This window comes from Alosa pseudoharengus, unplaced genomic scaffold (genome assembly GCF_046254945.1).
Source record: "Alosa pseudoharengus isolate Yale_2024_CS ecotype anadromous, Long Island Sound unplaced genomic scaffold, YU_APseudo_1.1 YU_APseudo_1.1_scf_12, whole genome shotgun sequence".
In the NCBI taxonomy this organism is placed as follows: Eukaryota; Metazoa; Chordata; class Actinopteri; order Clupeiformes; family Clupeidae; genus Alosa; species Alosa pseudoharengus.
The window spans coordinates 26478929-26496890 of record NW_027468587.1 but is presented as its reverse complement, the minus strand read 5'-3'; the positions used below and the strand labels follow the sequence as shown (position 1 = coordinate 26496890).

At 40.4% G+C, this 17962-nt stretch overlaps 1 protein-coding gene and 1 long non-coding RNA gene across 2 annotated transcripts in view; one reads left to right on the top strand and one right to left on the bottom strand.

The window, feature by feature from the left end:
- Nucleotides 1–17962, top strand: part of sacm1lb (SAC1 like phosphatidylinositide phosphatase b) — a 41494-nt gene that overhangs the window by 12477 nt on the left and 11055 nt on the right. Inside the window, exons 4-8 of the mRNA XM_076280600.1 lie at nucleotides 3517–3644; nucleotides 12374–12523; nucleotides 12656–12715; nucleotides 12943–12976; nucleotides 17615–17716. Coding sequence (XP_076136715.1) covers nucleotides 3517–3644; nucleotides 12374–12523; nucleotides 12656–12715; nucleotides 12943–12976; nucleotides 17615–17716 — 474 coding nt within the window. The remainder of the gene's footprint in view (nucleotides 1–3516; nucleotides 3645–12373; nucleotides 12524–12655; nucleotides 12716–12942; nucleotides 12977–17614; nucleotides 17717–17962) is intronic.
- LOC143119239 (uncharacterized) lies at nucleotides 15486–17435 on the bottom strand. The gene is made up of 2 exons (XR_012986265.1): nucleotides 16842–17435; nucleotides 15486–16431 (listed from the first exon to the last, which is right to left on the bottom strand). It is a non-coding gene; the product is annotated as an uncharacterized LOC143119239 (long non-coding RNA).

Below are 17962 nucleotides of genomic sequence, written 5' to 3'. Positions count from 1 at the left end.
GAGCTGCAGCCAGCCAGAAGCAGATGGGCTCCCCCTATTAAGTCAGGTTCTGCTCAAGGTTTCTTCTGGGAATATGGGAGTTTTTCCTTGCCAGTGTTGCCATATGGCATCCTTGTATGGGGTTAAGGGTTAAAGCTGCCAGTTCTACGGTTGTTATGTTCCTTAAACGTCTGTATATAAATTCATATAATCATAACAAATACTAACAACATGCTAAGGCTAACCGCTTAAAGTCTACATCAACAAAAGCATAAGCATTTGTTAGCCTAACCATTTGTTAGCAAAGCCTACACAACTTGCTGTGTTAGTCTCAAAATGTATTATTATTATTAGGGCCCGAGCACCGAAGGGCGCAAGGCCCTATTGTTTTTGTAAGGATTATTATTATTATTATTATTATTATTATTATTATTTATTATTGTTATTCTACTTTTTTGCTTTCCTGTTTTTGAGGGAGTTAACATGGTCGAAAATTCTTGAAATTTGGCACACACGTCAGGTGTCACGCAACGCAGTTAGGTACAAGAGCTTGACCCCGGGCGTGGCCCAGGGACTCGCTAGCGCCCCCTTAGGTGACTGATCCCGTGGTTGGCAAATATTTTGAGGTGGTTAACGTAATCGAAAAGTCTTGAAATTTGGCACACACATCAGGTGTCACACAAAGCAGCTAGGTAAAAAAGCTTGGCCCCGTGCATGGCCCAGAGACTCGCTAGCGCCCCCTTACGCCCCCTTAGATGACTGATCCCGTGGTGGGCATATACTTTCAGCTACACACACCAAATTTGGTAGGTGTTTGTATCTCCCCAAGATAAACAACTTTCGAATGTACAATGCATTAGCCACGCCCAACAGGAAGTGAGGTATTTGGGATTTTGTGCAGACTAATATGTGATGAAATATGTGATGAATCATGATGCCAAAGGAGGTGCTTCCCATGGGTGAAAACGCATGAAATTTGGCACACACATCAAGTGATACAGTGAATAGACAGGGATAAAAGCTTGGCACCGGGCGTTGCCCAGGAACTCCATAGCGCCCCCTTATGTCACTGTGACTTGTGGTTGGCATATAGTTTTAGATACACACACCAAATTTGGTGGGTGTATGTAACTCCCAAAAACAAACAACTTTTGTATTAACATGCCATTAGCCACGCCCACAGGAAGTGAGGTAATTGAGATTTTGTGCATTGTGGACATGATCAATTTTAACGTACTCCTCCTAGACGGTTGATCCGATTCATGTCAAAGTTGGTATACATGACGCCGAGATGTTCCTGATTATAAATTGTGAAGCCTTTTTTTGATATGTTGTAATTTGACGAAATGGCGAAATTATTAATTTTAATACCCTTCCACATAAGCAATAAATGTGTCATAATTCACCATGCATGGCTTGAAATGTTTTAAATTTCACAGGTCATTGAAGACCATGTTAATGATAATATTCACATGCCCATAATGCATGTTTGGCATAGCGCCACCAACTGGCAACAGAAAGAATGACAATTACACTGATGTCACATGATCAATTTTAACATACTGCTCCTAGACGGTTTGTCAGATTCATGTGAAATTTGGCAAACATTATGCCAAGATGTCGCTGATGTTAAATTGTGAAGGGATTTTTGATATGTTATATATTTGATATGATTTTAATATCTCACCACATGAAGAGGAAATGTGTCATAAATCACAGTTCATTGAATGAATGGTCTGAAACTTCTCAGGTTAATAGATATCATGATTATGATGATATTCAGACACCCAATGGGCCTGCCTGGCATAGCGCCACCACCTGGCCAAGCAGGAAATGTGTCAGTAATGCTCTATGCTTTGAATAAATGGTCTGAAACTTCTCAGGTTAATAGATATTATGATTATGATGATATCCAGACACCCAATGGGCCTGCCTGGCATAGCGCCACCACCTGGTCAAGCAGGAAATGTGCCAGAAATGGACAATGCCTTAAGTGATTGATCTGAAAGTTTACACAAATTTTGGATATCATTATTGTGATGATATTCACATGTCTAATTTCCATGTCTAACATAGCGCCATCATCTGGCCAACCAAAAAGTGTATCAGAAATGTTCTTTGCTTAAAATGAATGGTCTGAAATTTCTCAGGTTAATATATATTATGATTATGATGACACCCAATGGGCCTGCCTTGCATTGCGCCCCCACCTGGCCAAGCAAGTACATGTGGCAGAAAATAAAATACAAAAACAAATAGCACATGCATCAAATATGTACATTTCACAAATGAACCACGTCGGTGCTTTGTTGGATTCCGACATGTCACGGCTTGCGGCCCGCAGGTGCTCGGGCCCGCCATTGCCGCTTGCGGCTATATTTATTATTATTATTTTCTTCTCTATTATTGTGTTAAATGTTCCAAATGTAAAGCACTTTGAGCTGCATTCTGTGTATGAAAGGTGCTATACATATAAAGCACCATCATATTGATAGTGACCTAAAACAGACATACTCTGCTCTGCCTTTTGACTTCTCACATAAGTGGTAGTGTGGCTAGAAGACAGGTTACACATTTTTTCCCTGTCACGTCACTCGCTCTAGTAAGCTAATAGTGATCACACTGATGACATTCATTTTTAAAAATTTAAAACCTAGGAATAAGGGGTGCATAGAAAGTATGCTGGAGTAACTTTTTTATCTGGAAATTCTGAGCAGTAGCCTAATGTTACACTTTTGCCCATACCATGCCATGAAAGCAATCTATTTACGGTAATGTGCATTCCGACTGGAATCACAAGCTTTTGCTGTTATAGTAGGCCTAGGCCTTTGTGCTACACCAAAGTGTTTGCACAAAAAAAGTTTTGTATGCTGATAAATTCATTGCTATAGCCTCATTTGCGATCTCTAAATGTAGCCAAATGTGTGACTGCTTTTCATAGAAAATACAATAGTTTTCTTGAAACACCATGGCATATCTGATTTAGATTTTCTCCATGTTGACACTTCAGCAGGTGCACTTTCACAGCTGTGGCACTTCCAACTTTGCTACTGTTTTGTTCATGGTACCTGATGGAACACTTTTAGTAGCTGCTTTCAGACCTGGGTGTAAGTCCGCATGTTCTGCGGATGTCAATTGGTTGGGCCATATATCTGAACAACATAACCAGACATTTGGAACTCCAAACTTAGCCGGCTTTTAACATCAGGCATTTTTTTAAGATATGAATAGTAGTGATCGAATAAGTGGGATAATTTTAATTGACCACATAAGAATGATCAATATACATATATCAATGTACCATCAAAATTTATTTGATGATGATGCCAAAAGTAATTGCCTGATAAAAATGTAAATACTTGTAATGCAAAATACTGCATAGGGTTGCTTTAAAGCATTTTCTTACACTTACACTTACTACCTTTTATTGTTATTGTATGTTTTATTGTATGTTTTCATTAAACCTAATTGTTTATGATATCATGATTCAATTTCTGCTATGATGGTATAAGTTGCATGTCCTTTTCATCTTCTCAGGCATGTACCTCATTGTGATCACAAAGAAGAAAAAGGTGGGGGATCTGCTTGGGCACTTGGTTTGGAAGGCTGTGGAATTTGATGTCATCTCGTACAAAAAGACAGTCCTTCACCTCACCGATAATCAGGTGCGACCGCTGTCATTGTTTTCCAGAAAGCCTTGTGGTACATCTGAGATGAGCTTAAAGAGAGAGGGAAAAAATCTAACCAAGTGTTATTCATCTTATATTAAGATTAACAAAAATCTTATTGGTATTGTTTTTAGTATAAAGACACTTACCTCTCTCATAAGATAATTTTGACTAAATTTATTAAGAGTTTGACTTATTTAAAATCATCTTATCAAGACATTGGCATCCAAACTGGCTTGTTTTCATGATGAGATTTCTTAAAATAAGTCAAACTCTTATTAAATGAAGTTAGTTGATTTTGCGAGAAAGTGTTAGGTAACCAACTTCATTTTTTGATCTTAAAGTAGATTTTGCAATGCACAGATGGGTTGAGGGGTGTGTCAATGTGTTTGTGTGTAATTGGAAGGGCTTAAATGGACTTAGGATGCTTGAACTGGGATTGTCTGCATTGCTTGTCCATGTTCAGGTACAGGTTTGCTCAATTTCTTGCTGCTTCAGCAGGGTCCGGGAAACTGCTAGATTAAAATGAAGTAGATAAAGTTACTGTCTTAAAGCAGGTTTATAGAGTGATGAGTAATATGTTGCTGCAAAACAAAAAGGTAACCGGTGCAGTTTGCTGCTTTTCATCGAGTGGTACCATGTAGTACTGTGATGGTGCTATTTAAATATGACTAACCACATACCTGAAGTGACACTAAATATGACTAACCACATACCTGAAGTGACACCATAGTTGCTATGACTAGGCAAATTAGGATGGCTGGTGGGATGCTGGCAGGGTGGTTGGCAGGGCTCGAAATGAACGATGTCCCGACGTCCCGGGGACCATAAAAAATGCTTTCGGGGACACAATAATGATGTCTGGGATAACTCTGGGACAGTAGAAAAAATAGCAAAGCAAATGTCAAAATAGGTACTTTTTTCCTAAACTGTTCACATGGGAATCTAAACGTATCTTTCTCGTCTGAATAAAATTATACAAAATTTGACCTGAATTTGTTAGCCAGCTGATCTGTAAAGAAGCGGTTTTGTACACGCAGCCTTACAACACCGTTTAGGCTACTGCTCTTCAAATCACTGTAGGCTACAATGTTATTTTTGGTACAAATATAGTAAGATACCCAAATGGGCTGGGTGCTTGCGTTTCATTAGGAATGCGCCGTATTGGTTAATAGTTAGGGAAAGTTAGACTTTTTTTCCGCCAATCTGCAAAAACATTTCTTACCAATAGCTTTTTTTACTATGTGTTCCTATAGGTGTCTAGTAACACCTCCCAATTTATCCACGGCCAAATCCTCGGGGAAACACCTGGAGAGCCCATCAAGTTTGGGGTGCCCAGACGGACTGGGCGAAAATAATGAAAACATTTTGTTGACCAATATTAGCTTTTGAGATGTCTAACTAGGGGTTTTTAGGGGTGCTGAATCTATCACAGCCATACGTTTTGAGTAAAAATGACTCCAAGTCCATAAAAAATGGTTTTATTGAACAATTACAAAACAAAACTTTCTTAATCAGTTTAACATTTAACAAACCTCATCCCTCAACTCCCCTGCACTTCCTCACTCCTGTTATCTTCTGGCTGGTTGATGTTCTGGCAAGAGTTACCATGACCGTTCCAACAAGCAGAAATACACTTGACTCCTTGCTTTCTTTCCAGGCTTACATTGTTGAAAAACAAATATCATTTTTATACACGTGCGTCTCGCAGGTTTGTTGGACAACTTTGCCTCCAATTGCAGCCAGCTGTCAGGAACTCACTAAGTGTTCATGCAAAAAAGGTTGCACCCATAGATGCAAGTGAATCTCAGTTATGTGCTTTTTTGCTTCATCATAGAAGGAAACAGAAATGCAGTGAATGTTAACATTGATTTGGGCCACATCTGCTAAATTAATTGCAATTATTGAAGTTCTAGTGTCTTATTTGGTGTTCATTTCACATTTCAAGTTGAAAATGGATTTGATTATATTGCTCTTTAGCACAAACACACAAAATTACATACTTGTATCATCATTTTCTTGCTCACTTCTGGGCTAAATTCAGTCTTTTGGCGGCCATATTGTAAAATGGCTTCCATTTCAAGTGGCGAGTCAGGTAGATTTGATTGTATTGTTTTTTTAGCACATTCATGCCAAAATTCATGCTTGTATAATAACTTGCTTGATCAATTCTGTGCAACAAATCCATTTCTATGGTATTTTTTTGTGGCCGTCTTGGAAAATGGCCGTCATTTAAACTGGAAAATCAGTTAGAATGTATTGTGTTGGTCTTAAGCACATACCTGCCAAATTTTATGGCTGTATCATAATTTCCTTTGTCAATTCTGTACAACAAATACATTTTTAGAGTGTATTTTAGAGTGTAACAAAATTCTGGAAAATGGCCGCCATTTCAAGTGGCCAATCAGGTAGATTTGATTGTATTGGTCTTGAGCACATATCTGCCGAATTCCACGCTTGTATCATAATTTGCACGATTTTTCCTGTAGCCGCTCTACTATAAGTGACTCATAGGCCGACACAAAATAGGGCACGGGCGGTAGGCCTAATGGGTCACTTTCCGATATAGAGGTTAACTTACCTAACTAGCAGGCAGGTAAATGGCATTTGTTTTCATGACATTGTGAACATTTTTGATTGATAGTGTAGGCCTAAGGTTACACTGGTGTTCTAAAAAAAATGAGATAACAGTCCTCTCTGACTAAAATGCTGCATGTTTTCTGTCAGTGACAGACAAACGTCACCAATATCATGCTGAGCTAAATAGCCTACTGCAACTGCGATTTGAAAAAAACGATAGTGTTGCAAGGTAGCCTATAACAATGAAAACCGTTATTTAAGTTAGCATTTGACATTTCACTGTGGCAGTTCTAAGGCTAGGGGTGTCCAAACTGCGGCCCGCCACGCACTTTAATCCGGCCCGCCGAGCATTTATTAGTTTATCATAGATCTGGCCCGCCATGCACTTTAATCCGGCCTGCCGAGCATTTAATTAGGTTATCATAGGCCGCTCGCTTTTTTTTCCAGCAATAGACGACGTTGTGGTTAACTTCAGGCTACTGCAAACTGCTTTACACTCTTTTTAAAGAATGTTTACAATGTCAAAACAGCTTGTTGCAGCAGATCTAACTACGGTTTGCTACTTCATTTAATTGGGAACGCATTTGAGTGTGCACAAGAGGGTGAGAGTGCGGCAGGAGAGTAGCCTATCTGACAGCTTTGTGGTAATTTCCCACGCTACTTATTGTTTTCACTGATCTGTGGCCATGACATCACACCAAACTGACATTGAAATTAAAGACACGTGAAAATAGATTATTGACGGAATGTTTTACAACCCTGTTCGTCAAAACGATGGACAATGAGAACGTCTAGTGCAACTTCAAAAAAAGAGCCAAAAGCGCAATCTCTGAAAATGAGTGTTGTGTGAAACAGCAGATGATTAATGTTAATAAAATGGTGTTTAATAAATTGTTCAGAACTGACATGGTGGACCAGAACGAGTTAATTAAGTGATGCAAGTTACTGATTATTATGCTGTTTATTATGTAGAATAGGAAAAAACAAGAACTTGAATTTGGGACACTGGTGTTTATGTCCGGGACAGTGCCAAGTAGAATTCGGGACCGCTGCGGGACACTGAGAAAAAAAGTTGAGGCATCATATTCAACAGTCCATTATATTTTAACTGAGTGACTTGCTGTGACAAGAATTTTGCCATTCAGCCACTGTTGAAAATCCGCTATGAATGGCCTGTCTTCACAACATGTTGCACTACATGCTGTAAACCCAGTTTTATTTTTTTATTCATGTTGTCAGTGTCTCCATGGCACCACTTGCATTTCTGTGCAGCGTAGTGGATAGAACCTCTGCCTGCTAAGAGTAGAAGACAGAGCTTGACTCACAGCAGCACACAGACGTCTGGCGCAGTAGTGAAACGGGGATGTGCAAAACAAAGATTCTCTCTGAAGACAAAGATTTTCCTGTGTGCCTAAGCTCCTCCTTCTGACCTGCTCACATTCCTCTTCCGTCAGGCTTCTGTCAAACACTCACTCACTGTTGCATTGTTTTGTGCTCAAGTAACATGAAATATTTGTGACTAAGTTATTCTTATAGCTTTAGCAGCAGGTTTACATTTGTGTTTCTCTTTGTAATGTAGATATGATCTAGCCTGACGTTGTCATACTCAAATTCTAGTCAGAATATGAGTCTGATACTGCTCCATTGGGATGTAATTATGGGGCGTATTTCAACCGATACAGGGGGGGGATGCCTCTGCACTCAATTGGATAGACCTAACCAATCAGAGCAACGAAATAGCTTACCGTGAGATGTAGGAAGAACACACAAATCATCCTTCTTCTCTACAAATACCTTGTCATTGTTTTCTGGTCTTTTGTAAAAGTTATTGTGCCGTCAATATCTCCTACAACACTCGTTAGCGAAATCTAAGAGATACGTAGCAGGGTAGGCTATTAGGAAAAACTGATATTTCCCCTTCGTTTTTAAAAATAATTCCGTCAAACACCGATATGTTACAAACATGTTATAATAGCTGGGGAAGGCTGTTGCAAATCCCTCAAACAGGTGGTCAATCAGAGATTTCAAACGAACGAGGGAACAACATGTCACAATGCAACTCGCTGTTTTCCCTTGAAAAATGAAAGTGAAACCATGAGTTTTCCCACATCTCAACTTTGGCCAAAGTTTTCAGAAATAATCGTTTTCAGTGATAAAACCTCATTGAAATAATATGCATTTTTCCATATGGGGTCTTAGAAGCCATCTGCCTCCTTCTAGCCACAGTGTTTTTGTTGCAAACAAAATCAACCTAAGTGTGCTCAGATGATGTGATAGACGAGGGGCTGTTGCTCACCTGTCCATCATCGTAAAGCCCGATTTGATTGGTCTGAACAGCTCTGGTTCGAGCACAACGGAGCAATGCCAGACCGAACTTCCCGACCTCAAATGTTGTGGGCGGGGCTAGATATGATCATGAGGTCCCTTTGCAATACCATACTCGAAAAATGCAGATCATCGATCATATTTCAGGCCATGTCATAGTCTGCAACAATTGGATATTTCTCAGTTTGGACAAAAGTAATAATTGCTAATTGTGAAGGAGCTATAAGCTTAGTGCAATTGGCTACAGATTCTGCACCACATTTGAGTCCAAGTGCCCACAGGGAGCTGGACTGGAATAATTAAACATTACCTCGATTTAGGCTACTTGGGTAGCCTATGGCATAAGGCTTGGCTACACAGTGGTACCGGTGCCGCTCCACAAAACGAAAAAATATCTTAATTTGCTGTCTACGTTATTGTCAGTGTTGGGGGTAACGTGTTACAAAGTACAATTCAAATTTCAGTAATTCATTACTGAATAACTGTAACATCCATTTCTGTGTTTATTGAAAATATAGATTACCCTAGACACATTATTTTATGGTAGAGATATGCGCGGGACAGAGCACGCATTCTCTCCTTGCACCGATCTCCCTCAAACAGGTTGGCTTCAGCACGCACCTCCCCTACGCAAATCAAAACAGTGTCTTGTGCAAGAACTGTTCATGCAGACTACAACTGGCGCGGTGTAGCCTACACAACTTTGTTCAAAATTGATGCAAGTTAACTTTGCAAAGTTAGCGTTATAGCCTACTTATCACAACGTTGTCAATCGCAAACTCTAATTTATTCTAACGTCTCTCTACGGAACTACCTGTTTAATTTGCGGAGGACGAAAGCACCTTTTTGATAATTGAGCCAGAAATAACTGTTCAGAACTAATCTGTAGGCTAGGGTAGGCTTCTGCAGAAAACAATGTTGTTGGCGATTTAATACTATCTAGCGACGTTTTTAACAGGCTACGCAATAGAGGCCTAGACAACTATGACCCACGTTTTGGTTTCGTTAATTAATTTGCCCTACTTCTTGACTGCAATGTAGTCAATTGACTGCTTGACAGGTTATTTTTATTTTTCTGTACAATAAACAAATACATCTGCTTTATGCTGCAGAATTACGCACTTGGCCAGCCTACAGAACGGGCACATTTTGGAGAGAATAGAGAATACACACGCAAGAATCTGTAGACTATTTGTGGCGGGTTACCAGCAAACAATGTTTAATGCATTAACTCAAGACTGTCTGTGGGTCTTTAGGTCTGTGAGTTAGGAGTCCTCTCGACGACTTTTAAGCCGTCACAGAGGTGGGAAGGTGTGATTTGTTGGGGGCAGGGCCGGATTAACAATTCATAGACCCCTAGGCACAAATGTCTGATGGCCCGGCCCCCCCCCCTGCCCCCCAGCCAACGTGAATCGGGCGGTCAGTTAATAGGCCTATATCGTGAAGATTTTTCTTGCCATCTAAGGCACGAGCGCATCTGTGAGGCCAAGCCTCACATAGTAGCCCGTTTGTTTACAACTAACATTACATTTAATTAAACTGCTTATAGGCTATGCCGAAATAGTTTTCAACATTTTGAATATCAGTGTCGGGTGAATTAGGAAATGTTCTCAAAGTAGCCTTATGGCTGAAAGCTGCTTGGGATCCCCCCCTGTCAAGCAATATAACCATACAAATGCACGGCCTGCACTCATTGTTTCAAAAGGAGTCATTTCGGCTTTGTTGGAACTGGCCATTGTAGGCTACATAAAAATAAACTTCCAAAACTAACGGAAAATATTTATATTCTTTCAGTTAATTCAAAAGTTTCCAAAAAGTTAAAAACAGATGACGTGACGCGCGTCATTGACATAATGCGCAAATAATATAGCCTAGATATTCCAATATATTCGAATACATGTGTTTATTTTAGAGGGAAAATTCGAACGTCATTTTTGAGCAATTTTGACAACCCTAATCCACTGTAGGCTATGCCAATCGGCTATTACTGTAACACCTTCCACCTAGCCCCGGTGAGTGGGGGTCGTTATTAGGTTGGATTTTGTAGTTAGGCTACTGCAAATGTAACACCCTCGTTTCTATGAAACTGGAAACAACTGAACCAGGAGACTTTGTCACAAGACAAAACAGATGTCTCAAAGCCCATTAGATTAACGTGAGCCTGTGGTTTAGATTTGCTCTGAAGTCGCGGTCAACATGAAATCCAAAACTTTTTGATCACCAAGTTGAAATTCCCAGCTCAACCACAAATAATTCTGATTCTTTTTAATATCATCCAATAACTAATTCAATGTTGATTTAGGCCTATAGGCCTAACTCGGCCTACTTAGCAACACCATTGAACAGTTCAAGGAAGAGTTGCCATTGCTGCTGCTGTGCCGAAGAGATGTGGACGGCACTGCAGGGTATGCCCAATGAAAATAAATTAACGCAACACAACACAGACCCCGCTTCTCTCGCGTCAGTCACTGAAATGAACGCAACACAGAACCCGCTTCTCTCGCGGCAGTCACTGACAGTAGCCTAGAATAAATGCATGGGGAAAAACACTTCCCCATGACAAAGACATCGTAAAACACTGAAAGTTAATATTTTGTCACTAGCAACATGCATACTTTGTCAAATACAGTTGCATGTATAGCTCTGAACAAAACCATTCAAGAGTTATTTAAGGAGAGGTCGAACGTGTGTTTTGTTTCATTCGTCCCTCCTGGCTGGGACAAATGAAACAGCATGGGGGACGAATGAAACATCCTACAGCTTAAATTATGTAAACTTCCCACAACTTCAATATTTGACAACATATCATAAATGGTACTTAAAGTATGTGTTATTTTAGATAGATTGCTGCTGGGCTTTATGTCTTGGTTCATGTCTGTTAACAACTCATTGCCGTCTCTCGCGGTTGCATCCATTACAAACAAACATGCAATGTGAACGTCTGGGATTGGGCAGAGCACTAAATGCTCTACTGAATAAGCACAAAGTCAAACCTTTAAATGAAAAACACTCTTTAATCAAAAAAATAAACCGCTAATGAAGTAATCTTGTGACCATCAAAAATCGTTTATCGCCTGTAACTCCGTGATAACAGGATGTAACAGGAAGGCATTTGGCTGAGCAACGGAGGTTAATATGCTCTATATTTTGTCCAAATGATGTCTGTCTATCATTGTTGCACTTGGAGAAAACCGGAATGTTTCATTCGTCCTGCGTTTCTTCTACGGCTGCAAACAGGATTCACTCGCAGTTAACCAAATATTTCTTTATTAGGGCAGGGCAGGCATATTTCTGGCTATTAAATTATTTCTAAACCAGTCTGCTAAAGTCTGTAGTGAAGTCTGTGTAGGGTTTTCCGGGCTCCATTTCTTTTAACGAGACACCCTGCTCACAAGAGACAACTGCCGGTTGTTTGGGTTGTTGCAGCGTCACTGGAAAAATACAAATTAAAGTCGCCTGATCCCAAGTGATGTTACGCGCGGACCGCGAGGGAAGCTGGCTTATTTGAAGTAATGCCCACTGTACCTGGCTGAAGAGTGTTGTTAAATTAAGTAGGATCAGTTAATGATTGGTTGAAACAAATTTTTCGTAGGATTTTTTTACTTTCCGAAGCCAGGTTGTTCCTCTTTGCCAGAGTCTGAAGACGGGACAATGTAATTACATTCTAATGAAAAGTCTATGTCTTTACTGCAGTTGCAATATTGCCATACCTGCAAAAGATGCCCTGTCAGTGTGATGGGATCTGTTCATTATTATTGGCAAGCACAGCCTAAAAGGTGGTCTACATAAATACATGTTCATCCTTTTTGTCCCACTATTAGATGCAGGACAACAAGACTTTCCTGTCCATGATCAACAATGTGTTGAACACAGACGGTTTTTACTTCGCCACAGACTATGACCTTACCCACACACTGCAGCGCCTGGCCAACACCAGCCCCGAGTTTCAGGAGATGACCCTGCTAGAGAGAGTGAGACACACACACACACACACACACACACACACACACACACACACATACTTAAAGAGCTACAGCCGTGTGTAAAACTTGGCCACCGTAATGCAGTTTTTGCATGTAGTCACGTCAATGTTTGGTTTGCAGGCGGACCAGAGGTTTGTGTGGAATGGACATCTGCTGAGAGACTTCATGACTCAGCCTGAGGTGAGAAGAGAACCCCCTGTAATCCCCTGAGTACCTGTTACCAGCTAGTGACGATGTGTGTGTGTGTGTCCATTAGGGGCTTTCCATACCATCATATGTTTACATACGTCAACACTGATCTCGGTAGTATATGGACTCAGGGTTGACTGTACACACAAAGTTACAAAGGTAATGGGCTGTCAATGGAGTTAACTGTTTTCACTGCTGTTCTGTCTCCCTCTCCACAGCTACACAAGTTCGCCTACCCTGTGGTGCATGGTTGTATCCTTCAGTATTGTTACACTAATTACTTTTAATGTTGCCAAACTACTGTTTGATGTTTTTGAAGAAAATTATTTATCATTCATACAGGCTTATTGATACCCAAAAAGGAGGCATTTTACAAGGCAAAACTTGTAACAGCTAACAGAGAATATGCAGTGTGGCCTTCTAGCCACTGAGGGGAGGCAGAGCATCAGGATTACTTACACTATTGGGCCATGGCCTGAACATGGTGAAAGCTGCTGTCTTTAGTTCAGTCAAACAACTTCCTAAAATGTGGTACTCTCTAATGCTCAACAGACATTTCGGTGATATAATGTAAAGATCTCTGCAGAAATACATAGGTTTAGGTTATTGTGAGTATTCCGGTTTGTTACTATATCTAGTTTCACCATGCTGTGTGCATTTTCATGTGTTATCTGAGGTATATGCAGTCCTTTGTTGCTTCTCTTCCTGTGTTATCAAAACAAATCTGGCTCTGTTGCTTTCTGCCATGGTCGTGGCACTGAGCCACAAGTTCATTAAGGCTTTTAGAAGACTTATATTTAGCTTTATGATTCTGTGTTTAGTTCCTTATCAGTTAATGAATAGTACATCAAGGACAATAACCTATTTTATGGGGGAAATGAGTTGGCTTTCTGTTGAAAGATTGGTGTCGGTAAAGAGCTATAACAATAACATGTAAATGTTTACAATGTCTCATAGGCTCCTTAGTTCTCAGACATGGTCATCTGTTTTATGAGTGGGTTGTTGGAAGAGTTGGTAAACTTCTAGCCTGACGTAGTCATACTCAATTCTAGTCAGAATTTGAGTCTGATACTGCTCCATAGAGCTGTGATTATGGGGCGTGTTTCAAACGAACCAGGGAAAAAAATGCCTCTGCACTCAATTGGATAGACCTACAACCAATCAGAGCAACGGAGTGTGTGACGTATGTTAAGCGACGCATAGTTGATGTCAACAGAACTCAACTGCACGCTAGAAGAAGAAAATGTGAGCGATTTTCGCAGGTGTAAAAATAATGTAAGGATACACGGAGTTCTTCAACACACGAACCTCATTTTTGAGAGAAACAGTAAAGGTGAATGCATATACGATCAAGTTATCCGTTTAGGATTACAACTCCACAACACAACACTGCAAACAAATCGCATCGCATTTGTCGGTCCTGTCAGAACTTTATAACACGGTTGGAACGCGACATGCCCGTGTTTAAAAAATGGACAGAAGACGAAGGAGACCAGCCTGAAGAACCGTGTTCATCTGAGGCATCAGAGACGCCCCGGACTCTGAAGAAGTTCTGCCCCAATCCGTCAACTCCAACCGGTACAAAAACGCGAAGAAGCATTACAGAGGTAAGCTTGTTAATACATTTCTACTTCTTATGATATGACTATGAGAATAACCTCGATTGCCACGTTTCACATGAGTTAATAGTGAGTCGTGATTATTGTCCAATGTGATAAACACTGTGCATTCCCACACTCCTCATTTCCGTGAAATCTATCTATGATTAAATCATCTAGTCATATTTTGACATGCCTAGTATTCTGGAAGCCAGCCCGAATTTCAGTGTAGTGTGAGCAAATGTTACCAGGATAAACTTGTACCTGATGTGTAAGTTGGCCTCTGTCACTTTGTCAATATGTAGAAACTTCATTTTGTAATGGACTAGCATGTTATCCAACCCCCACTTCTGTGCTCTGCACCTCTGTGGGGGGTGGGCAGTGCTTCTCTGACCTGCTCAGCAATTGCATCTGGTGTCACCATATTTAACAGTCTGTATTTTCCAATGTATTGTCAATGCACGTTATACTTATTAGGCTATACTGTAATTCTTCACACTGATGTGTTCACTTATATTTCAGGTTGTCACCCATTTTCCATCCACTTGACCTCCACCTGGAACACCTAAACAATTTTCTCAAATCATTTATGAGAGGATTGGGACCAAACATGTCAGAAATGTCAGCAGCCAGAATCAGTAGGTCCATTGGCATCGTCAAAGAGCTAATGGACAAAACGGACACAGAGCTGGAGCTGACAAGGCCGGCTGGCATTCATCATGTGGCCCGAGAACAGGACGTTTTAACACTGGTAAACGTTTTCAGGGAGACACAACTTTCCCAACAAAAATCACCCAGGCAGGCAGTCTCATGCATTCCCGAATTTCAAGAGAAACATATTGGCAAAGCTGAATTACCAGGAGAAAATAATGGACTGGCAAAATGTGCCTATTTAAATAATTAAGTAAATGTGAAATGTAAATGGTGATGGTAATTTGTAAATATTGGTTTTTGTAAATGACAATGTAATTAATTGTTTTCATATAATAGTTTAGTAGTATCCACATTCTTGAAAACATTTTTGTGTTTTCTTATTGGTTGTATGTTCAAAGTTCAGCGTATATCTTCAAACATTACCTATTATGTGTAGATATTAAAAATCTTTATTGACATGTCTTATTGTTTGTCTTTAAATGCAGAAACATCACCAACCAGTAGAGAAGTATAAACCATTTTAATTTTATTCAAAAATATTAATGTAACAGAGGTAAAAAAAAGGCATTTGCACAACAACAGGACCCTGAAGCTACAAATTTGAGCCTGAATTTGAAGCTAGCCTGAGATCTTCAACATTGACAAGCCTGATTCCAAGTTACTTGGGGATGATTGTATCTTATCATCCTCATCCTCGTCAAAGTAACCAGTGTAATCCATGTCAACCTGAACACGGTCATCCTGAACAACAGTCATCAAACAAATTAGTTTGACTCTGTTCGATGTCATCAAAAACCTCATGCATAATTCATAGTATCTCTTTTGCATGTTCCAGCTTGTATGTAGGGAGATTATGGATAATGAAGTCCAGGTCAAATATCTGTGTGCACTGTTCTAAAACTGATCAATGAGTTCATCTCCAAAACCAGTGCAGGCTGTGTCGACTGTGTAAAGTGGTATGTTTTTATGGTCCTGAAGTAAACTACTCCTGTAAGTTTGTAACAGTTCCCTGATCAAAAGTGTGCCCTTAGGTGTGACTATTCTGTGTTTGTGGTGTGATGAAACCTCCCCTTGAAAGTGTTCATATTTGGGGATTAGCTCCCCACAACCTTCAGGTTCACAAGAACAAACAGAATGGCAGTGAGTGCAGCACAGATGTCCTAGATCAACAGATGTGGTGTGTTCCTCAAAATGGCAGTACAAAGCTTTCCGCAGACAACTAGTGACTCCATTAAAGTACCGTCTTAACTGCTGGGTCAAGCTTTGTACTAACATCCCTCACAATCCAGTGTAGGCACTCCAGTGTATGGCCAGGTACTTTAATCAGACCCACTCTGATGTTTGTTCTGTTTGGGCTCAGGGCCAAATTTATTGGATTGTCCATCTGAAGCTGTTTCATAACCCTGGCTCTGGATTCCCGATCAGCAGAAGCGGTCAATGTCAGCACAGGTGTACCTGGAATATATAGCAGTACAAAAAGCAACCAATAAGTAACAGTAAAAATAAGAAATTATGAGTAGTATAATTTAGTACTTTTTAATGACTGTACTGACATCTAAAAAGAATACATCACTTATAAGGGGTACAGTGACTAGCCTACCAATATGGGTATGGTGCTTGAGTACATAAAGCAACACCCAAATGCCCTTCTGCCCTTTTGCAGCCTGACCACTGATAGAAATAAAACAGTAACCTACATTAGAATGTTTTAACAGCTAGTTCGCTACAATCACACTAACGTTATGATTGTACCAAGTCTGAGTTAGCGAACGTACAACGATACCTAGGCTACTATGTTTACAACATGGGATTCATATCACGACATTGGGAGTTATTTACTAAGTCAGACAGTTAGACTCTCTTACCATTTGTAAGTTAGATGAACTTCGTCCATGACGATACCCATTACGTTGGCTTGAAAAACATCGGAGCCTAGCATGTCCCTCCACTTGTTGTTCAGCAGCCAGGATTCCGGGCTTCAAAAAAGGACCTGGCAACGACCGCTGGCTATATCCACCTCGTCGAGCACGCCGAGTTGCATCGCCGTGATGCCCATTTCAGTTGCTTCGGCAAAAAACATCTTTCTTATCAACAAATGCCTTGATCCCGTTACTCTGTTCCTCTTTTAAAATTAATTCGCTGTCGATATCTTCTAGAACAGACCTGATAGCAGAATCTACACATCTCAATTCTCCAGCGGCAGCCATCGTTGTTGTAAACCATAGATATATACACTATATCTATGGTTGTAAACGAATTCAACCTAAGCGCTCTTTGGTGACGTGGTGGATTACGTTACTGTTGAGCATCTGTCCATCATCGTATAAAGCCCGCCCTGACAATTTGATTGGCCCGCCAGTATTTGGGCGAGCATACTCGCGCCACTATTGATCAATGCCAGACCGAACTTCCCGACCTCAAACGTTGTGGGCGGGACTAAGTTCGGAATGGCACCCAGGCTAGTAAACTTCATGGTTTTCCGCCTGAAGTGATTACTGTTGTATTTAAGTTCCTCTGTAAGTTTTATATACGTTGATGAACCACGTTTTGGTTTAAATGCTACCGCATTTGGTTTAAATACTACTAGGAAGTTTCTTTCATGGCTTGAGAAAATCCTTAACCCGCTCCATCCCACCAGACATCACAATGCACTCCTGCTGTATCAACGGCAAGATCTTCGGCTGGAACATCATCTCCAGGAGGAGCTGTTTCCGAGCAGGAGTGCGGTATTATGTGCGAGGTGACTGGTTCATTGTTTACTTTACCTGCATGGTTTGACTTATAGCCCTACATTTCAGAACCTCCCAGTTCATTGCTAATAAGTAATATGTGTTATGCCCAGTCTATTTGTAGAAGTAATGCAAACACAAAATTCACCATTAGAGAATATATTATTGATTAGAGGTCAGTGGTAACATCCTCAGGTGAACACAGATAGACAGCAATTAAGGGAGAGAGAGTGACTCCTGACTCCAGAGTAAGAGCT